General features: G+C 40.4%; 1 protein-coding gene across 2 annotated transcripts in view; it reads right to left on the bottom strand.

Annotated features, from left to right (window-relative positions):
• LOC131476106 (bone morphogenetic protein receptor type-2-like) overlaps positions 1-16,125 on the bottom strand; it is a 30,044-nt gene that overhangs the window by 8,642 nt on the left and 5,277 nt on the right. For both annotated transcript variants that reach the window (XM_058654615.1, XM_058654605.1), the window contains exons 2-6: positions 10,113-10,298; positions 8,277-8,456; positions 4,441-4,548; positions 4,153-4,244; positions 1,619-1,849 (exon numbers count right to left, since the gene is read on the bottom strand). In XM_058654615.1, the coding sequence (XP_058510598.1) occupies positions 1,619-1,849; positions 4,153-4,244; positions 4,441-4,548; positions 8,277-8,456; positions 10,113-10,298 (797 nt within the window). The remainder of the gene's footprint in view (positions 1-1,618; positions 1,850-4,152; positions 4,245-4,440; positions 4,549-8,276; positions 8,457-10,112; positions 10,299-16,125) is intronic.

Genomic DNA, 16,125 nt, shown 5'->3' with positions numbered 1-16,125 from the left:
GCTTCCTGCAGTTACTTGGTCGGCTGATGAATAGCCACTGGGAAAGGGAGCTGCCTACAGACGTCCAACCAAAGAATTTTGGTAAGCAGCCAAAAGCTCTTACATTGTCAGATAGTTGTAGCAGGATGAGAAAGTGTCCGTCTGTCTGCTGTACACAGCACAATCACTCACAAAAATGGGAAGGATTGCTTCAGGACATACAACTCAATTAATCGTTTTCCCTTTTGTACTGTGAAAAATGACAACCTCTTCTCTGGTAGTTAAAGAAATGACACTGGACAATATTGTTAATTTCCCCTTCGGTTATATCCATTATAATCTATTATTGCGTTGGCCCTGACACAGACACACATATAACCAAAATACACACATACACGTGAATGCACTTCATGCTGTCTGTCAAAATCAATCACGGGGCAAATTTTCTCATCCGCTCCTAAAGAAAATCACATTAGCTCTGCTCATTTTAAATAAATTATATCGTTGTTTACTTGAATGCATTATGTGTCCCTGTCTGCTGGCCTGACTTGCACTATGTTCCCATGATAATGTGAATTAGAGTAATGGGTAGGATTCATAATAGGCTCTGTTCAGTGGCCTGCCGGGGTAATTATGAGGCTCAAGGCCTGGAAAGCAAACATTCAGTTCTGAGTTACAGTCACTTGAATATTCAAGTGTTGTCTTGCATGTTGCTGTAAGTGTCCTTGTTTTTCACTTCCCTCTATTGCCTGATGATTTATATGTGCAACAGGCTAAAAGGATTATATAATATGCCGAAAAACTTGAGTAGGGAGCAAAAGGTCTGCCAACGATTTAACCTCTCTAGTGCTAAAGTAATCATGATTTCAGCTGCATAGTTTTTTCCCCCCCCATCTTTTTATATAGTAAGGCTTTAGATTGCTGATCAAACAAAATTAATATGTAACTTTGGACTTTTACAACTATCTGACATTTTATAGTCCCCAAAATATTAAAATCAACATTTTAGTGGTTTAGTCGTATAAATGTTGCTGAAAATGTCACTTACACACCAATACCCAATCTAATTATGTCAAAATATCTTTTTTAACCAATATTCCTATTGGATTTTGGAGTATGCTTTGCCCATAAATCAGCCTTTTGATGGCTCATCTTGTACTGTACACAAGGGAGTACACTCATTTTAGTCCAATCAAGAGCTGCAAGAGTCTTTCAGTGCTCTGCCCAAAAAATTGGTACAGACATACTGCAGAAATTTCCTCGTCAGCCTCTCCTTCCTCAGAGACATGACTCTTCGCTTTCTTTTCAGTTAACACAACAGATATAAGTGACGAAGGAGATGAGAAGTCCTCTACAACACAGGCCCCCTTTACACCAAAACAGCATTAGAATGCGTTTTCTATGAGCGTATTGTGGTCACAATGTGCACATTAATGCCAGGTGTAAAGGTAGCCAAAGAGTAGGCCATCTTCCATTTTTAGCTGTGCAGTAGTTGCAGCACTATTGACTATTGAAAACAGCATTCAACAAGCTCTGAGCAATGTCCTGAGGACTTTTTGTGTGTGGATGGTTTTTTTCAATACAAAGCAAAAACTCAATCACACATCAATCACAATTCTCCACACAGCCGGGCACTCACATGTGGGTAGTATTCCATGACCAGCAGGTATTCTGTGCGTCCTTCTGAGCCCGTGCGCTCGTCAGCAGCTACAAAGTGAGCGATGTTGTCATGCTCCAGCAGTGGTAGCCGGTAGATGGAGCACTCATTGAGGAAGTTCTGGCGGTTGGCAGCAGTGAACACCTTCACGGCAACGGGCCGTTCATCCAGAGAGCCACAGTATACTGTCCCGTATCTGCCCCGTCCAATCAGCTGAAAGAGATTTATAGTGGTACAGGGAAAGACTATTAATAGACTTCTTTGTGATTCTAGACCTTTAGCACTTTCTTGTCTAATAATAGAACAGGTGATAAAATGATCTTTCCGTTTCTGCAAGCTGCTTTGAAATGTCAGACATGGTGACCAGCAACAACACAAAATAACTGCTCGACAACTTCAAAAGCAGCAAAATAACAGAAACGGGTAAAGAGGAGCACAAGAAACACAAATAAAATGATGAGTTCAGACACACACAGTAGGAAATCAGCAGGGTTTTACAGTTGGATAATTAAGGACATTAGGTGAATGATTAGGAATTGATAGAGTGCAGCACATTAGGGTCAAAAGATTTTAAGTAAGAGTAAAAACTATATATTTTGTGGTATTCAGGAGGGCATTTATTTCTGTTAGGTCTTAACATCTACTTCTGGCTAAATAATATCCAGTAAAAGGACTAGATCGATGTTTTGTCTGCAAGTGTGTCTTCTCTGGACCTCCACCTCCCAACCCCCGCTGCAACGAGACTGATGTGAAAGAACGTGCGACTGCATTTGATAAGACACAAGAATGACATTCTGAAAAGATATCCCTCCCTCCACTCCAGTCTGAAATGTACGCAATACATGTTGAAAAGAGGTGGGTAAACATCCTTGCCTCTCTGTACTTGGCTCACTACGCTCAGCACCCTGTCAAAATGCAACAGAGATGTTGTTTTCTGAGGCATTTCATGAACAGTTCATTTAAACTTTTTTTTCCTACCTTCCTGTCAACCACTATCACTGATTTCTCTTTGTTTCTGAATGATAACAAACTTGCAGAGACTTGAAAGTCTCCCGTCACAGATAAGACAGCGTTTTCTCATGTTGTCAGTAAAGTTAACTGATGTGTGGTGAAGTTGCTGAACGCATGTGTGAATCAGATAAAACTACGGCTTCTGTGCAATGGACTCATTTAACGAAAAATGCAACAACAACAAAAATGACAAGTTAACTCTCCTCTCGGTTTGGTATTTGTTTTCCTTTCTTTTTATTCAGTAAAATGGCTGAGGCCCAGCTCATCATTGCTAAATGCTGAGTCCATCTGTAAATTCCAATGATGTTATTATTTTCTGGTCCAAAACATTTATTTTCTTACTCTCATCACGCGTAATGTGAATTGCTGGGGTAGTTTGAAATGAACCACTGAGTCGTTCCGTTTGTGCCATATATTCATGTCATCACTGATGTTCGATCAGGCTTCTTCACAGATTTAATTAGATGATGATTATCATGTTAGATCATGTCAAGATTTGATTCAATTGCAACCTCAATTTTCTCTATTAACATAGATGGCTACTTTTTCATCAACCAGTATAAGCAGACGGATAAAGAGTAATTTCTCTACAAATTAAATTGAAATGTTCGGTCACAGAAAAGGAAGCAAATTCTGCAAGGCCGCAGCTTTGAGCCAGTTATGTGGCTACAATCAATAATGTGCAAGTATCCATGTCTGCATTACAGTGGCTCTTCAGAATCAGAAATGATTCACACCCGGAATGTGCAGTCCTTAACACCAAGACTATGACATACTGGATGATAGAAGAATGACAGAAATATTAAGTGAGTCAAGTTTCTCTTTTGAGAGAGAGTTCAAATGCAAGTTTTTCTTTGTTTCAGCTGCCATCTTACAGTCTCTTGTGGCTGGCTTCATTTCAGTCAGTGGCTGCATTCATTTCTCCTGCTTGCCTTTTTCATCCTCTACCCTGCTCATTCCATCATCATGGCTGAATATCAGCCAGATCCATTGACTTTCGATCACAATATGAGCTCTGCCACATCCATATCAGGTTTTCAGGATCTTGTATCAGGGTAAGCAGATTCCTATTTTTGTGCATCCAGATCCGTCACTTAATGCGCCCCGCCACGATCAGATGGTAAAAGTCACATTGAAAACGACAAACGTAACCGTAAACCTTGAAGTATTTTGGGTGTACTTTTTTGCCTCTGTGCCTTTGGTTTCTCCTTTCTTGTTTTTTTTTTGTCTTTCTCCTGCGTTCACTGATATTCTACACTCCCTGTGTGTGGAGATGCAGGAGCCAGTGAGAACAAGACAGGTCTGAACCAATAATACAAGCTTTCATCTGTATTTATACGCTAACATAAGCAGTGAGAGTTACTAAATCCTAATAATTGCTCATGTTGTTGTACTTTACACCACTAAAAGATTTGGCTGTTTCCTTGGCAAAGAAGCAAATTAAAATGAATCAACGGAGCAAGGACTGCTAAGCAAAAATAAAAGTACTTCAAGCAGACACCGACCTCCAGCAGTTTCAGAGTGTCTAGGTCCAGTGAACTCTCCGAGGCAGCAGCCTCCATCATATTCAGGTTGTGAAGGCCTTGCTTGCCATCTCCTGCTTAAACACAAAAGATTTCACATTCAGAATACAGAAAAGTACGAAAAACATGTAAATACATTTAAAAAAAAAAAGAGAGAAAAAAAGCTCATCACTTATCCAATGATTGTCTATTGAAATTCTTTTGAAAACATTTAAGCCTTGAACAATGAATGTCTGCTCTTCCTCAAAGCGTGGCACCATGGCAACTCACCGTGCATCATGCGGTAACCAAAGAAGGCTGCTACAGCGAGCACAGCCAACACGGAGACTGTTGCCAGGGCGATAATTACCGTCTCTTCGTAGCGCAGCGTGCGTGGGTCTACAAGGGGGACACACATTAGAAACAAAGTAGGAATCAAACGGTGACCTTTATGGAGGAGCAAGTAGCTGAAACCATGTGTTGACCTTTGATGAGACATCAAGTGTCAGATGAACAACATGTACCAGAGCTGATATACCATATCAGGAGTTGTCAGCCATACAACTGTAAAATCTGATGCAATCTAGTCCAACACATCTGCAATACATCCTTGTCCGTCTATGCGTTTGCTGCAGAAAGTTGAGGTCTAGAAAAAAATCTCAGGGATGACTGGCAAATTAAGATTAAGGCAAACACGTTTGCACCATTTTACTGCATTCATGACTGGGCAATAATTCAACAACTATATATATATATATATATATATATATATATATAATATGTAATATATATATATATATATATATATATATTACAGCTGTGGGCTATAATATATAGTTGTACTAACATTGCAGATGTCCATTTGTGTGGAAAAGTCAATCCTTGCTCATTTAATAACCATGACCTAAATATAAAAAAGTCTAATGTCTAGGTAAATTGGGTTTATAGCAATTACTTCATCGTCATTGTGTTTGCATAATCCTCCAGAAATCCCATGAAAATTTGATTACTAGTAGTTTACTAGTCTGTTTTGGTGAGTAATTCTGAATGTAAACATTTACAGTCTCTCTCTCTGCATGTTAGTTTCCATATACTGTGTACTGTTATTTTTATTTGCACTTTATGTCACTAATGTGACATACTTGCAACTGTTGTGCCAAGTTTTTAAATAGACTGGCAAGAGGACAAGTAGTATGTTGTATATTGTCCTATTCCTCAATAGCAGGTCAATAATTATAGAAAGCACAGGCTAACATGTTAGTGTCTCTTTGGTGAGGTAGTATGTGTGTTTGCAGGGGAACAGACATGCTGTGAACCGCATGAAGGGAAGAGGAAAAACAGCAATTATGCCAAACGGCAGTGAAGCATGGCCAACAGATAGAAAAGACAGTGTAGGAATACTGAGAAGGAAGAATGTTGAGAGAGAACCCAGAAAAATAAAATAACAGTAGCGAGCTGGTTAAATAAATCGGGTTGGAGCAGCAGATAAAAGCTGTTAGCTGGGGTGGCTGCAGTTTCAACTGTCTGCTGCTTGTGATTAATGAAACTGCATCAGCTATAAGGGCCATTCTAGAAAGAGAGAATAAATATACCAACACTTCCCCTACTCTCATATACTGCTATTCTATACTGTGCAGAGTCGGTGAATAAAAGTCCAGAGCAGCTGCTTGGATTCATACAGAAACACACTCTCCTGCATCCGTTACATCAGTCAGCACACTAGTGCTACAGTGAGATACCAGCGTTATCAATAATTGATGGCTCCCAGAGCCTGAGGGTGGCTTTGACTGACATTAGCATGAGCATGCACACGCTGGCACGCATAGAGGCTTACCCTCAAATGCCAAGGTCATGGCGTTCATAATCAACAAGAGGGTTGGGCAGGAAGTTGTCTGATAAACACAGATGCACACGCTGACATGCATAAGCCCACTCATGAAAGGTGTTTAAAACCCTCCACAATGCAAGATACCATCTACATCTCCTTTTCTATCTTAGATATTCAAAGTAACACCAGGTTCAAACTTGCCAAGTGTTTTTAATGAAGTACATTTTTGAAAAAGGTTGTGCTTCTCAAACGAGATTAACATAGTACTTTATGTTTCATTTCTTTGACAATCCAGATTAAGACCGCTTGATGCGATGACCATTGTCCCTGAGTTAATGATTTCTAAAAAGTGATTAAATTGAAGGAATGTGGTAGGGCTTCAGAGGTTATTCGATGAATCAATTACTAAATTAAACTAAAAGTCAATTTTTATAATCGTTTATTTATTCATTTATTTATAATAATTAAAACAACCGATCAGATTTTTCAGCTTCTTATATGTAAACATTTTCTGGTTTCTTTGCTCCATATAACAAAGAAATCATTGAAATTGTATACCTCTTGGTTCGTGGACAAAACAAGACATTAAAGAACATCAGTTTCCACGTTTGGTAAACACTGATCAACATTTTTCAAAAATGTATGACATTTTATGGATGTAATGGAAATAATTTACCCTGATTTGGATTTTTTTTGTTAAAATTGATTTCATAAAATTGGTTTTAAAAAGTGTTTTAAAAAATGATACTGAAGTCCACATATTGATATTGATACCATATGGAATATTTCTAACATCAATATCCAGCCTTATACATGTAAACCACAACTTCTACACTGTAGTGCTGCTACATTTACTTGAAACAGTATTACTTCAATTACCATGACATCATCCATGGTGCTTGGCTTAAAATCACACCAAAAACTACTTCCTACTTCTAATTACACTGACGCAAATCTGCCCAGGCATGTCGGGGCTTTAGCATTCTAACAACAACACACCCCCCCCCCCCCCCCCCCACCCCCCCGGACAAAACAGACTTTTAAACTCATAAAACATGATTCTGATTCTCACTGATCAAGAATCTCACCGATCATTCTAACAGCCGATTGTTATTTCCAACCAACTCCCTCCCCCCCCCCCCCCGTCTGTGTCGGACCATGGTTCTTACTCAGTGGAAGAGTCACAGGCACGCCCGCAGACAGAGCAGACGCCTCGTAATCCATGGAATGCAGAGAGACGACATAAACGGCGGACTGTGTGTTTGTGTTTATGTGTGGGCTGGAGAGATGATGAGCTGCCGCCGTTGTTCGCCCTCCCCCTCCCACCACCACCACCACACATTGCTTTCATTCACAGAGGAACCTTAAGAGAAAGGACCCATTAAAAATGCACCTGTTTGCATTGTTTGACACCTCACAAAGAACTCACAGGCAACTTGAACACCACATCAAATGGACGCTGATGCAAACAGAAATCGGAATCATCCACTGACACATTCTATACCACAGCGAGGACACTGAAGGTCTATCAGCTAATCTGTCTGTGAATGCAAACCAATTCATCTATTCAGCTCACAGCTGTCAAAGTCTCTAATGGATGGCAGGATTAGGAAGCCCTGTGGCTGAATGATGAATCAGAGGAGGTCGATGTAGAAACCAGGAGAACGTAGGTGCAAGTGCAACCACTCTGACAATATCAAACATCCATTCACTCCTCTCTACTAATAGCCCTACGTGTCAGAACTGTAGGGGAGTACGAGAGCTTTCATCATGTACAAGTTAGTGCCTGACATTTTTTCTTTCATCTAATCCCTCTGCCTACTGCTTCCAATTGTATTGTCACAGGTTCAATCTAGTACTTGAAACTTCTCCATTAAGTTTAAAAAACACCTCTCTGGAGAATTTATGTCTGGGGGGAAAAAGGATATAATGTCATGTCTTCATTGATTAAGTGATATCAAAAACTTGTCAGCACAAAGATAATTTAAAATAAATGCATCCACATAAAATGTAAAAAAATGCTCTATGTATCAGCCCTATGAGAGCTACATATCTAACTGTTACTCACTACAACATGAGCACATATTGGATATCGTCTATTGTTAGTAGGATTATCACAATACTGGATTTAAAAAGATTAGAGCAAAAACAATAACATGAACAACAACAGAATGTTTAGGTTTTCTCATATAAATGCAGTATCACTTAATATTAGCGGTTTACTTTTTGTGCGTTTGGTGACTTGGTATCGACGCTGTTGCAAATGAGAAATGAAACATGAAAATGGGTGAGTCCTTACAGATTGATTGTGCAGATGTGGGGCTGGGCAACGGGAAGTCCTCCGTGAAGTTGACATTGCACATGTCACTCCCGCAGCAGCAGAAGTGGTACGTCCCATTCTGGATCTGCGGAGGGAGGTTGGTCACCACGCAGCGGTCTTCACGGCAACCCTGGTGGTCTCCAAGGTGAGTCCAACACCCTGAGAGACAGAGGAGGAGTGAGGATGGGGGTTGGCAAACTCAAAACAACAGGCAATATGAGTCACACGCTACACAGGTGATTTTGTCAGTGATTTAGTAATCACTAGAATACAATAAGAAAGTAATTTTAAATACATTATGTAATTAAGTTATTAATTGATGTTAAATTTGACTGTCCTACTTTAAAGATTCCTGATGGATTAATGTATTCAACAGCAAGTTATATGTACAGCGCTCACAGAGCTGTTCTCTGTCTCTTCTGGGTGGAGCTGCTGTTGATTCAAACTCAGGAAGCGAAGAAAAGCACTCCAGAGAACATTTATTGTCGCTCCAGGGATTTGTGTATCCTTCCTATAAAACTACAGTGTGTGGAAATTCATGACCGGAAAACAAGCCCATAGGCTGCCTGGCATTTACAAAGGAGGAATTAAAGATGTTTTTATCTTAATATTTGTGTAAACTGCAAATATATACTTTCTGTAGCCATTCTTCTATTTCCCATAATTCCCAAAATATCAGAAACTGGTCAAATGTAAAATGTTTTTCTTAAAAGTGTCAATCAACGTCTTATTTTGACTTTCAATCCACCGAGTTACTGGCTAGTTCCAACCATGCTATCACATGACAAAAAAATGTAATCCTCCCATTTGCGAAACTGCAGACAGATAATGTTTGGCAAAAGTAACCAAGCCTGTCTATTAGGGATGTCCCGATACAACTTTTTCACTTCCGATACAATACCGATATTGCAGCCTTAAGTACTGGCCGATACCGATCCGATCCGATATCAGCACGAATCATACATACTTTAATTACTTATTTTGTAGTGTGGAATGTTAGAATAGGCTTGATCAATTGATATTACTTAAACAGAGAACAATAGTCAGCAACAGTAGGTATGAGGAAAAACTGACCCATTTATTATTAACCAATGGGTTACATACATTTTAACCTTCAACATATGAATATTGGATTTTTTGCCATGTTAATTTCATACAGTCCATGGTTAATTTCGTCAGGAGGAAAGTACCAAGTGCTAATGGCGGTGTTTTCAGTGGACCCGTGTTTCAGAGGTAACGGCGTGTCTTCAGAGAACACCCCCCACTTGTTTTCTCTATTTTAGATTAGTCCAACCAACACAGGGTGAGTGACTCGTCCCGCAGATAAACCCGGAGCCCAGGGACCGGCCCCGCAGACTTACTTAGCTCCGTGGGTGGAGCTTCAGGACACAGACAGCTCTTAGCAGTGCTGGGTTTTTTGGGTATAATTAACGGAGGCTGTTGAAAGCGGACAGGTGGCGCTGGTTTATGAAATAATGTTGTTTTAGCAGCTCGCCTCAGGATGAGCTAGCGTGGTACTAACGGCTAGCATGTGCTCTCTGTGCGGCTTTCACAACGGGCACTGGTGGATAGAAGTGCTGGAGCGGACTGCTTGTATTGGAGCGCTTATATCAGAGATTTTAGAGGCAGTCCGATATAATCTATTACTTGTTTTTTGGCTGATATCAGACCGATATCAATATCGGAATCGGGACATCCCTACTGTCTTTAGCAGTTTTCTTTATTCTAAGTGAATCATTATTGCTGGTGTCATATTTTCGATTCAGATATTTTGCTGCATTCGCATTACTTTATAAAATAAAACTGCAGTCCTACCTTGTTTGACCAGTCGCACTTCGCCTGGAGGACTTTTCTCCCACAAGCCAAAACAGTGACTGCCCTTGGCACAGCGGATGGTGGTGTTCTCTGGGGAGACTCGACCTTCGCCCCCGGCCACTCGATCTACCTGCCACTGCTGCTGCTGATCTGTGAAGGCACACTCCCTTTCCTCGCCCTGCGCCGCTGTGAAGAAGACAGGAAGGCTACAGTTGAGTCAATCATTTCTAGCAAAAACACCACAGCTGAGCTTTGAGTATCTACAAAGCAGGAACTCAGAATGATAAAAATCTAAAAAGGTAAGCACATAAATCTTTGAGATGAAGGCCGTGTTGGTTCACTGGTTATGAGCACAGTGTGCCGCAAGAGAAGAGGGAAAAAGATGGTTAAATATCACCATTCATTTACACAATGTTATCACATCTATGCTGTTCAATTTTAATCACCTGGATATCTTCAATCTCAACTTCTACAAATACATGGACATAACATACATCGTACACACGCTTCATCTGCAAATTCAGAGGAGTGGAGAGGATTCACATTTCTGCATGCGTCTGTACAGGAAGAATGCACAGCTGAAAAATAGCTGTCTGTCTGAAAAGACTGCAGCCTCTCACAAACCCACAGATCAATAGAAATGCCAATATAAACTCTAGCCTGAATCATGTAACACAAACTCATACAGAGGAAAAGAGAAGTAGACATCAGGGTGCAAAACAACCCTGATTAAAAATGTAAACAAAAAGCTGTGTGTATGCTTTTTGTTTACATTTTTAACACTGAACCTCTCACAAACACATCAGATAATGCGTAGCTAAGGGCAATCGTTTTCAATTTTGTGTTTACAGAGAATATGACTGACAATTCAGTGTCAAAATTGTGCTCCACGTCTGTTATTTGTTGTTTTGCAGCGGGAGAAAGATGGGACCGAGTTTGAGCCAAAATCAGTGTGTGTGCGTTTTTGTAAACAGTCTGCTTTGCTGCGTTTATGGTAATTTCAGATAAGGGAAACATGACGTGCCAAATTGTTTCCTTTACTCCCAGCTCCTCCCTTTCCTCCATCCGGGAAGAAGGGGAGGGGAGAGGTAGCTGTGCTTTCCTCCATCGGGGAAGAAGGGGTGGGGAGAGGTAGCTGTGCTCTGTCTGTGTAGGCAGAGGGTGGCACGACAGAGCAGTAGCTCTGCCGGCCGGGCACAGCGCCAATGTTCCTCTTCTGCTTGCAGCTGCAGATAAAGCCATCAACCCTGGTCTACTGTGGTCTGACCTCAACCTGTGGGCCTTTTCTGTGCCACTGATTTTGCCTTCACAGGGGGCTACGCTGTACACATGCAGAGTGGAAAAGGAGTTCAGTCTTAGAGTTAAATATGTGGAGGAATTCTACTTTGATGAGGAAACTGAATTTCAATCTCCAGTGGCAGGGTTAGTCGTTAGACTCCTCGTGGTGCAGATGATCCTTTGCTTGCCTTTTTCCACCAGAACATTAACAAGCTCATAGTTAAAATGACCACCAATCGGTACACACGCAACATAATTACCACATAAATTTCAGCCTGATTATGCTAGTATGCGTGTGAAGAGATTCAATTTTATTTCTCATGTGATTTCAAACCAAATAGAACATGTTACAAACCTGTATGAATCCTGCCCTATTCACTGAATGTAACAGAGACTAAGCAGAACGCAAGATGCAAAAGGGAATTTAATTTTAGCCGAAAGTGAAAATTGGCACCTAACATGGCAGATGTGAAAAATAATTCACCTTAGAAAAGAACCCTGAATTTCCCCCAACTGAACACCAGCATGACTATCAAGAGACGCACAGTAATGGCCAGATATTCATTCATATTTAACCACTTCTTTTCTTTTTTTTTTTTTTACTGCAACAGAGTGAAGATCTGCTATGATCTGTTGGAGCAAACCAGCAAAAGTGTAAAGAAAATTCCTGTCAAAAACACTGTGTGTATTGGACACACTGTGTGTATTTGACACACACAAAACAATATTTGGATGCATTGCGGGTGGGTCGGTGTTGAAACAAACAAACAAATAAATAAATAAATAAATAAACAATACATAGGTTAACATATTGACTAGATCTGAAATGTGACCATTCTAAAAACATTATTTTTCATCGGGTAGAAATTAGTTGACCTAGACGATCTGCGCAGCCGCTGAGTTCCATAGGTTTAGCAGACTGCTACTACAATGAATGATGATCGGGTGGATTATTGATATTTAGCAGCGGGTGTGGATGACATAACAGCTCATCCGCACTTCTCAAGGGTGTACACATTAGAGCTGCAACTAACGATTATTTTCATAATCGTTTAATCTGTCGATTATTTCCTCGATTAATCATTTGTCAAACCTGGAATTAATCGTTCGTCAAACCTGGAAATGATGATGTTCTCAAATGTCTTGTTTTGTCCACAAACCAAAATGATTGACTTTTAATGTTTTCTTTGTTATCCAGAGCAAAGAAATGAAGAAAATATTCACATTTAAGAAGCTTAAACAATCGGAAATCTTGTTTTAATCATGAAAAAAATTATTATTCGATTATCAAAATAGTTGTCGAATAATTTAGTAATCAATTAATAACCGATTAATCGTTTCAGCTCAAGTACACATAGAAGGCATTTGACTCCCGTTTAACAATGGTCTTAGTGGACACAGTTGCTTTGCTTTATAAACATGCCTTCTAATATGACATTACTGCCCAACCCTGGTATGCAGTGTCTTAATTCAGATCTTGTTGTCAACGTAACCTGCACATGTACTTTTTTCCCCCCATAAATGACTCAAAATCAATTCACAAAGAATAGAACAATCATCTTCTTAAAATGTGCTTCCTTCCTAATTACTCAAACCCAGCGATGTGGGAGTGAGCGGTGAAAGAGAGGGCATGAGTTGTCATGGAGGAACACTGGGGGGGAAAGAAAGGAGTAACAGTATAGGAACAAAAGAAGGAAATGCAGAGCCAGTGACAACACCCATAGACAGGACTGGGAGAACAAAAATCCATAGAGCAGAGTATCTCTTTTCTCTCTGTACAACTACATCAATTATTAACATTTTTACTGAAATTCAAAGCTATGAAATACCAAAAAATTCCATCCCGATACTTACGCAGCAAAAGCTTAAGTGTAAAGAAACATTTATTGCTGGAATTTAATTTCAACTCTTTTTCATCATTTAATTAAATTAAAATTTAATTAAAAATTAGGAAAAGGTAATTTTTGCTGCATGAGTACAACACACAAAAAATTGTGCCCGTATTTTCGTAGATTAACACGTCTAGGTGTGTTTTAAAGATATCAAGCATTGTTGTTACAATGTACAGTATGTGAGGAGTTTGATGGTAGTTTCAAGCTCGTGTCACAAAAGGCAGAGAATGCCGCGAAGTAACATGTCCACAATCCCCTAACCCTTCGCCCCCACCCCGCTTCAACCCGTGACTGGCTGTCTGACTGAAATAACATTATGACACACTGACTGACGAGCAACATGTTAAATAGTTTCATTGTGCAGGCACGGCTGCACAATTAAACTATGAGTGATCACACAGCAGCTTTAATCCCAATTCCTTCCAGATTCTTCCACAAAAAAAGGGAATATTAAATCCCTGAAATATGGTTGGATTTAGTAGCTCAATACACAAGAACAGGAGATAAGGGTGGCATGGGATGGTCATTTGCAGTCCGACTGAAGGAACAGTCTCAACAGGAGCACTCGTGAAGTCAGTTTTTATAGGCTTGGGTGCAGCTCTGCTTTTTTTCAACAACATTCTGGGTTTTTTTGGTGGGTGCCTTTCTCTGTGTTAAGCTCTGATTGGTCACGGCAGGCAGTGTTTCTGGTTCAGCTCTGTGGAGCTTGCTGTGTGATCTTGGCTTCCACTGCAGTATTGGATTGTGGGTCAGAGTATGCAGGCAAGGCCAGTGGACTGAGGCAGATGAGGGAGGGAGGGAAGGAGGGAGAGGGTAGTCATATCAAAAGGCTTCAGAGTAGTTTTTGCTCCAAGCTTGTTCATTGGATGATGGCAGAGACTGCTGAGTGTTTACCCATGGCCCAGTTATTTACCAATCCCCCCCAATTGGCCTTCAGTGCGCCCTCCCACCCCCTTGGACTACCTCTTTCCCCTTAGCCTCGCAGCTAAAACACAACACAGATCTAATCTGGCTCTCTCTTTCCTACTGACAAGGCCCATGAGACCAATGCAAGGCATCTGAAACTTGATTAAAAGTCACCCAGTGTACTGATGTGTCCACTATTCTGCCACTGCAACTGGTTCTGAATTCATTAGAGGGCAAAATCTATTTAAAATTACAGATTATCACATTGTTCCTGGGACATTTGTCCCAAAAAAAAGAAATCTATAAAATAAAAACAGTGTTTTATTGATGATGTGCTGATGAGTACATCTATTACCACAAGGGGGTGGCAGTAACAGGCATGTGGTTGGTGGAGAGCTTCTGGAAATTATGTGAGTTATGGAGTTCCTTGAAGGCATCTCATAGCCTTTTCTCAAACTAATTTCTTTGAGTTTATACTGGTTGTCACCCTGTTAAAAACAAAATTTGATTCTACCCCACTCCTCAGCATGCACCATTTGTGGAACAGAGCTAGAATGTTTGCCGCTTTATTGAACCATTTAAGTATTTTCCAATAGGAAACAGGACATTTGTGTCATTCTGTAAACTACACACTCCACTAAACCAGATCCCAGAGGGAAAAAAAAGCCCTTTTGCTCAATAAGGATTTTTTTCCTCACTTTATTATTGGCTTGGATTCAAATTTTCCAAATGTATTACAAAGGGCAGCATTAGACCAACAACTCCAATGTTCTGCAAGCTGGCTTAACATCCAGCCTTGCTTGAAAAGTAATAGTGCTAGTAGCAATGTAGTGAAATTCTGAGCCCCACATCATGCATAACACCAAACTGTAATATCTGCATTATGATATGGCTTTTTTAAAATTCAAAGATAAAATAAAATAAAAGATTATACTGCGTCATTGCAAACAATAATATATTGACACAGCCCGAGTTCACCTCCATGCCTGGAAACAGAAACTGAGGGTGGGAGGGGGAGAACAGAAAACAAAAAAAACAGAGCAGGCTCTCTTGACTAAAGGCTGAAACGTGCTTGATGCACCCGTGCACACCATCTCCTCTGCAGGCATGGGTAGACTGTCCGCAGCCACTGAAAAATACAATCTGAGCTTGCTTTTATGGGGAGCAATGCCATAAAGCTGCCATGCAGAATCTTGGTGGTTTCCTCTGGGCATTGCTCACTTTCAGAAAGACTCGGCTACCACTGAAGTGCCATTATGTATGCCCAAACCTGATTTGCAGATTATTAATTATTGCTAATAATACCTACATAAAATACAGATTAGAGTCAGACCATTAGTGTTGTTCAATTACTAGCAAATAAAGTTAAGCAATAGCAATTCTTTTTGTATTATTATTTAACATTTAAGTTACATTTTACAAAAAAATTGCATCAGTTAGGGTTCTTAATCGTGCCTGCTGCTGCTGTTTGGGTACATGATGGTTGCTGAGGTAGGATGGATGGGATTCAAGAGCATTTGCTGACACCCTGAGTTTTCAAGTCCCCTGGCTGATTTTAAAGATTTAGTGAGGGGGGGGGGGGGGGGGTTTAATCTATACCATCTGCTGCCCTGGGTCTGCCAAGCCCCCTGCTCCCACCAAAGACACCACCATTCTGTCAGTGTCGGTCTATGTCTGGTACAGTTGTGCTAATCCTGGGGTTTATACAACCCTCAAAGCTTAGAGGTCTCCATTAATGACCACGATGTATTTATACCAAAATGTAGCCACTTCCCTCCTCCTCTTATACTTCAACTTTCCTGAATGTCATCTGTGAAAACACAGATGACACAGTGACCTAAGTGGTGTTTGCTATCACACCAGGGGAGGGGAGGGGAGAGAGGGATGTAATCGCAGATTATTTTGAACAAGCAAAAGTTTGGCTCCAGGCAGTGTCT

Source organism: Solea solea, chromosome 2, assembly GCF_958295425.1.
Source record: "Solea solea chromosome 2, fSolSol10.1, whole genome shotgun sequence".
NCBI lineage: Eukaryota > Metazoa > Chordata > Actinopteri > Pleuronectiformes > Soleidae > Solea > Solea solea.
Note: the sequence above shows the minus strand (reverse complement) of the source record. Positions and strands in the feature narration are given on the sequence as shown.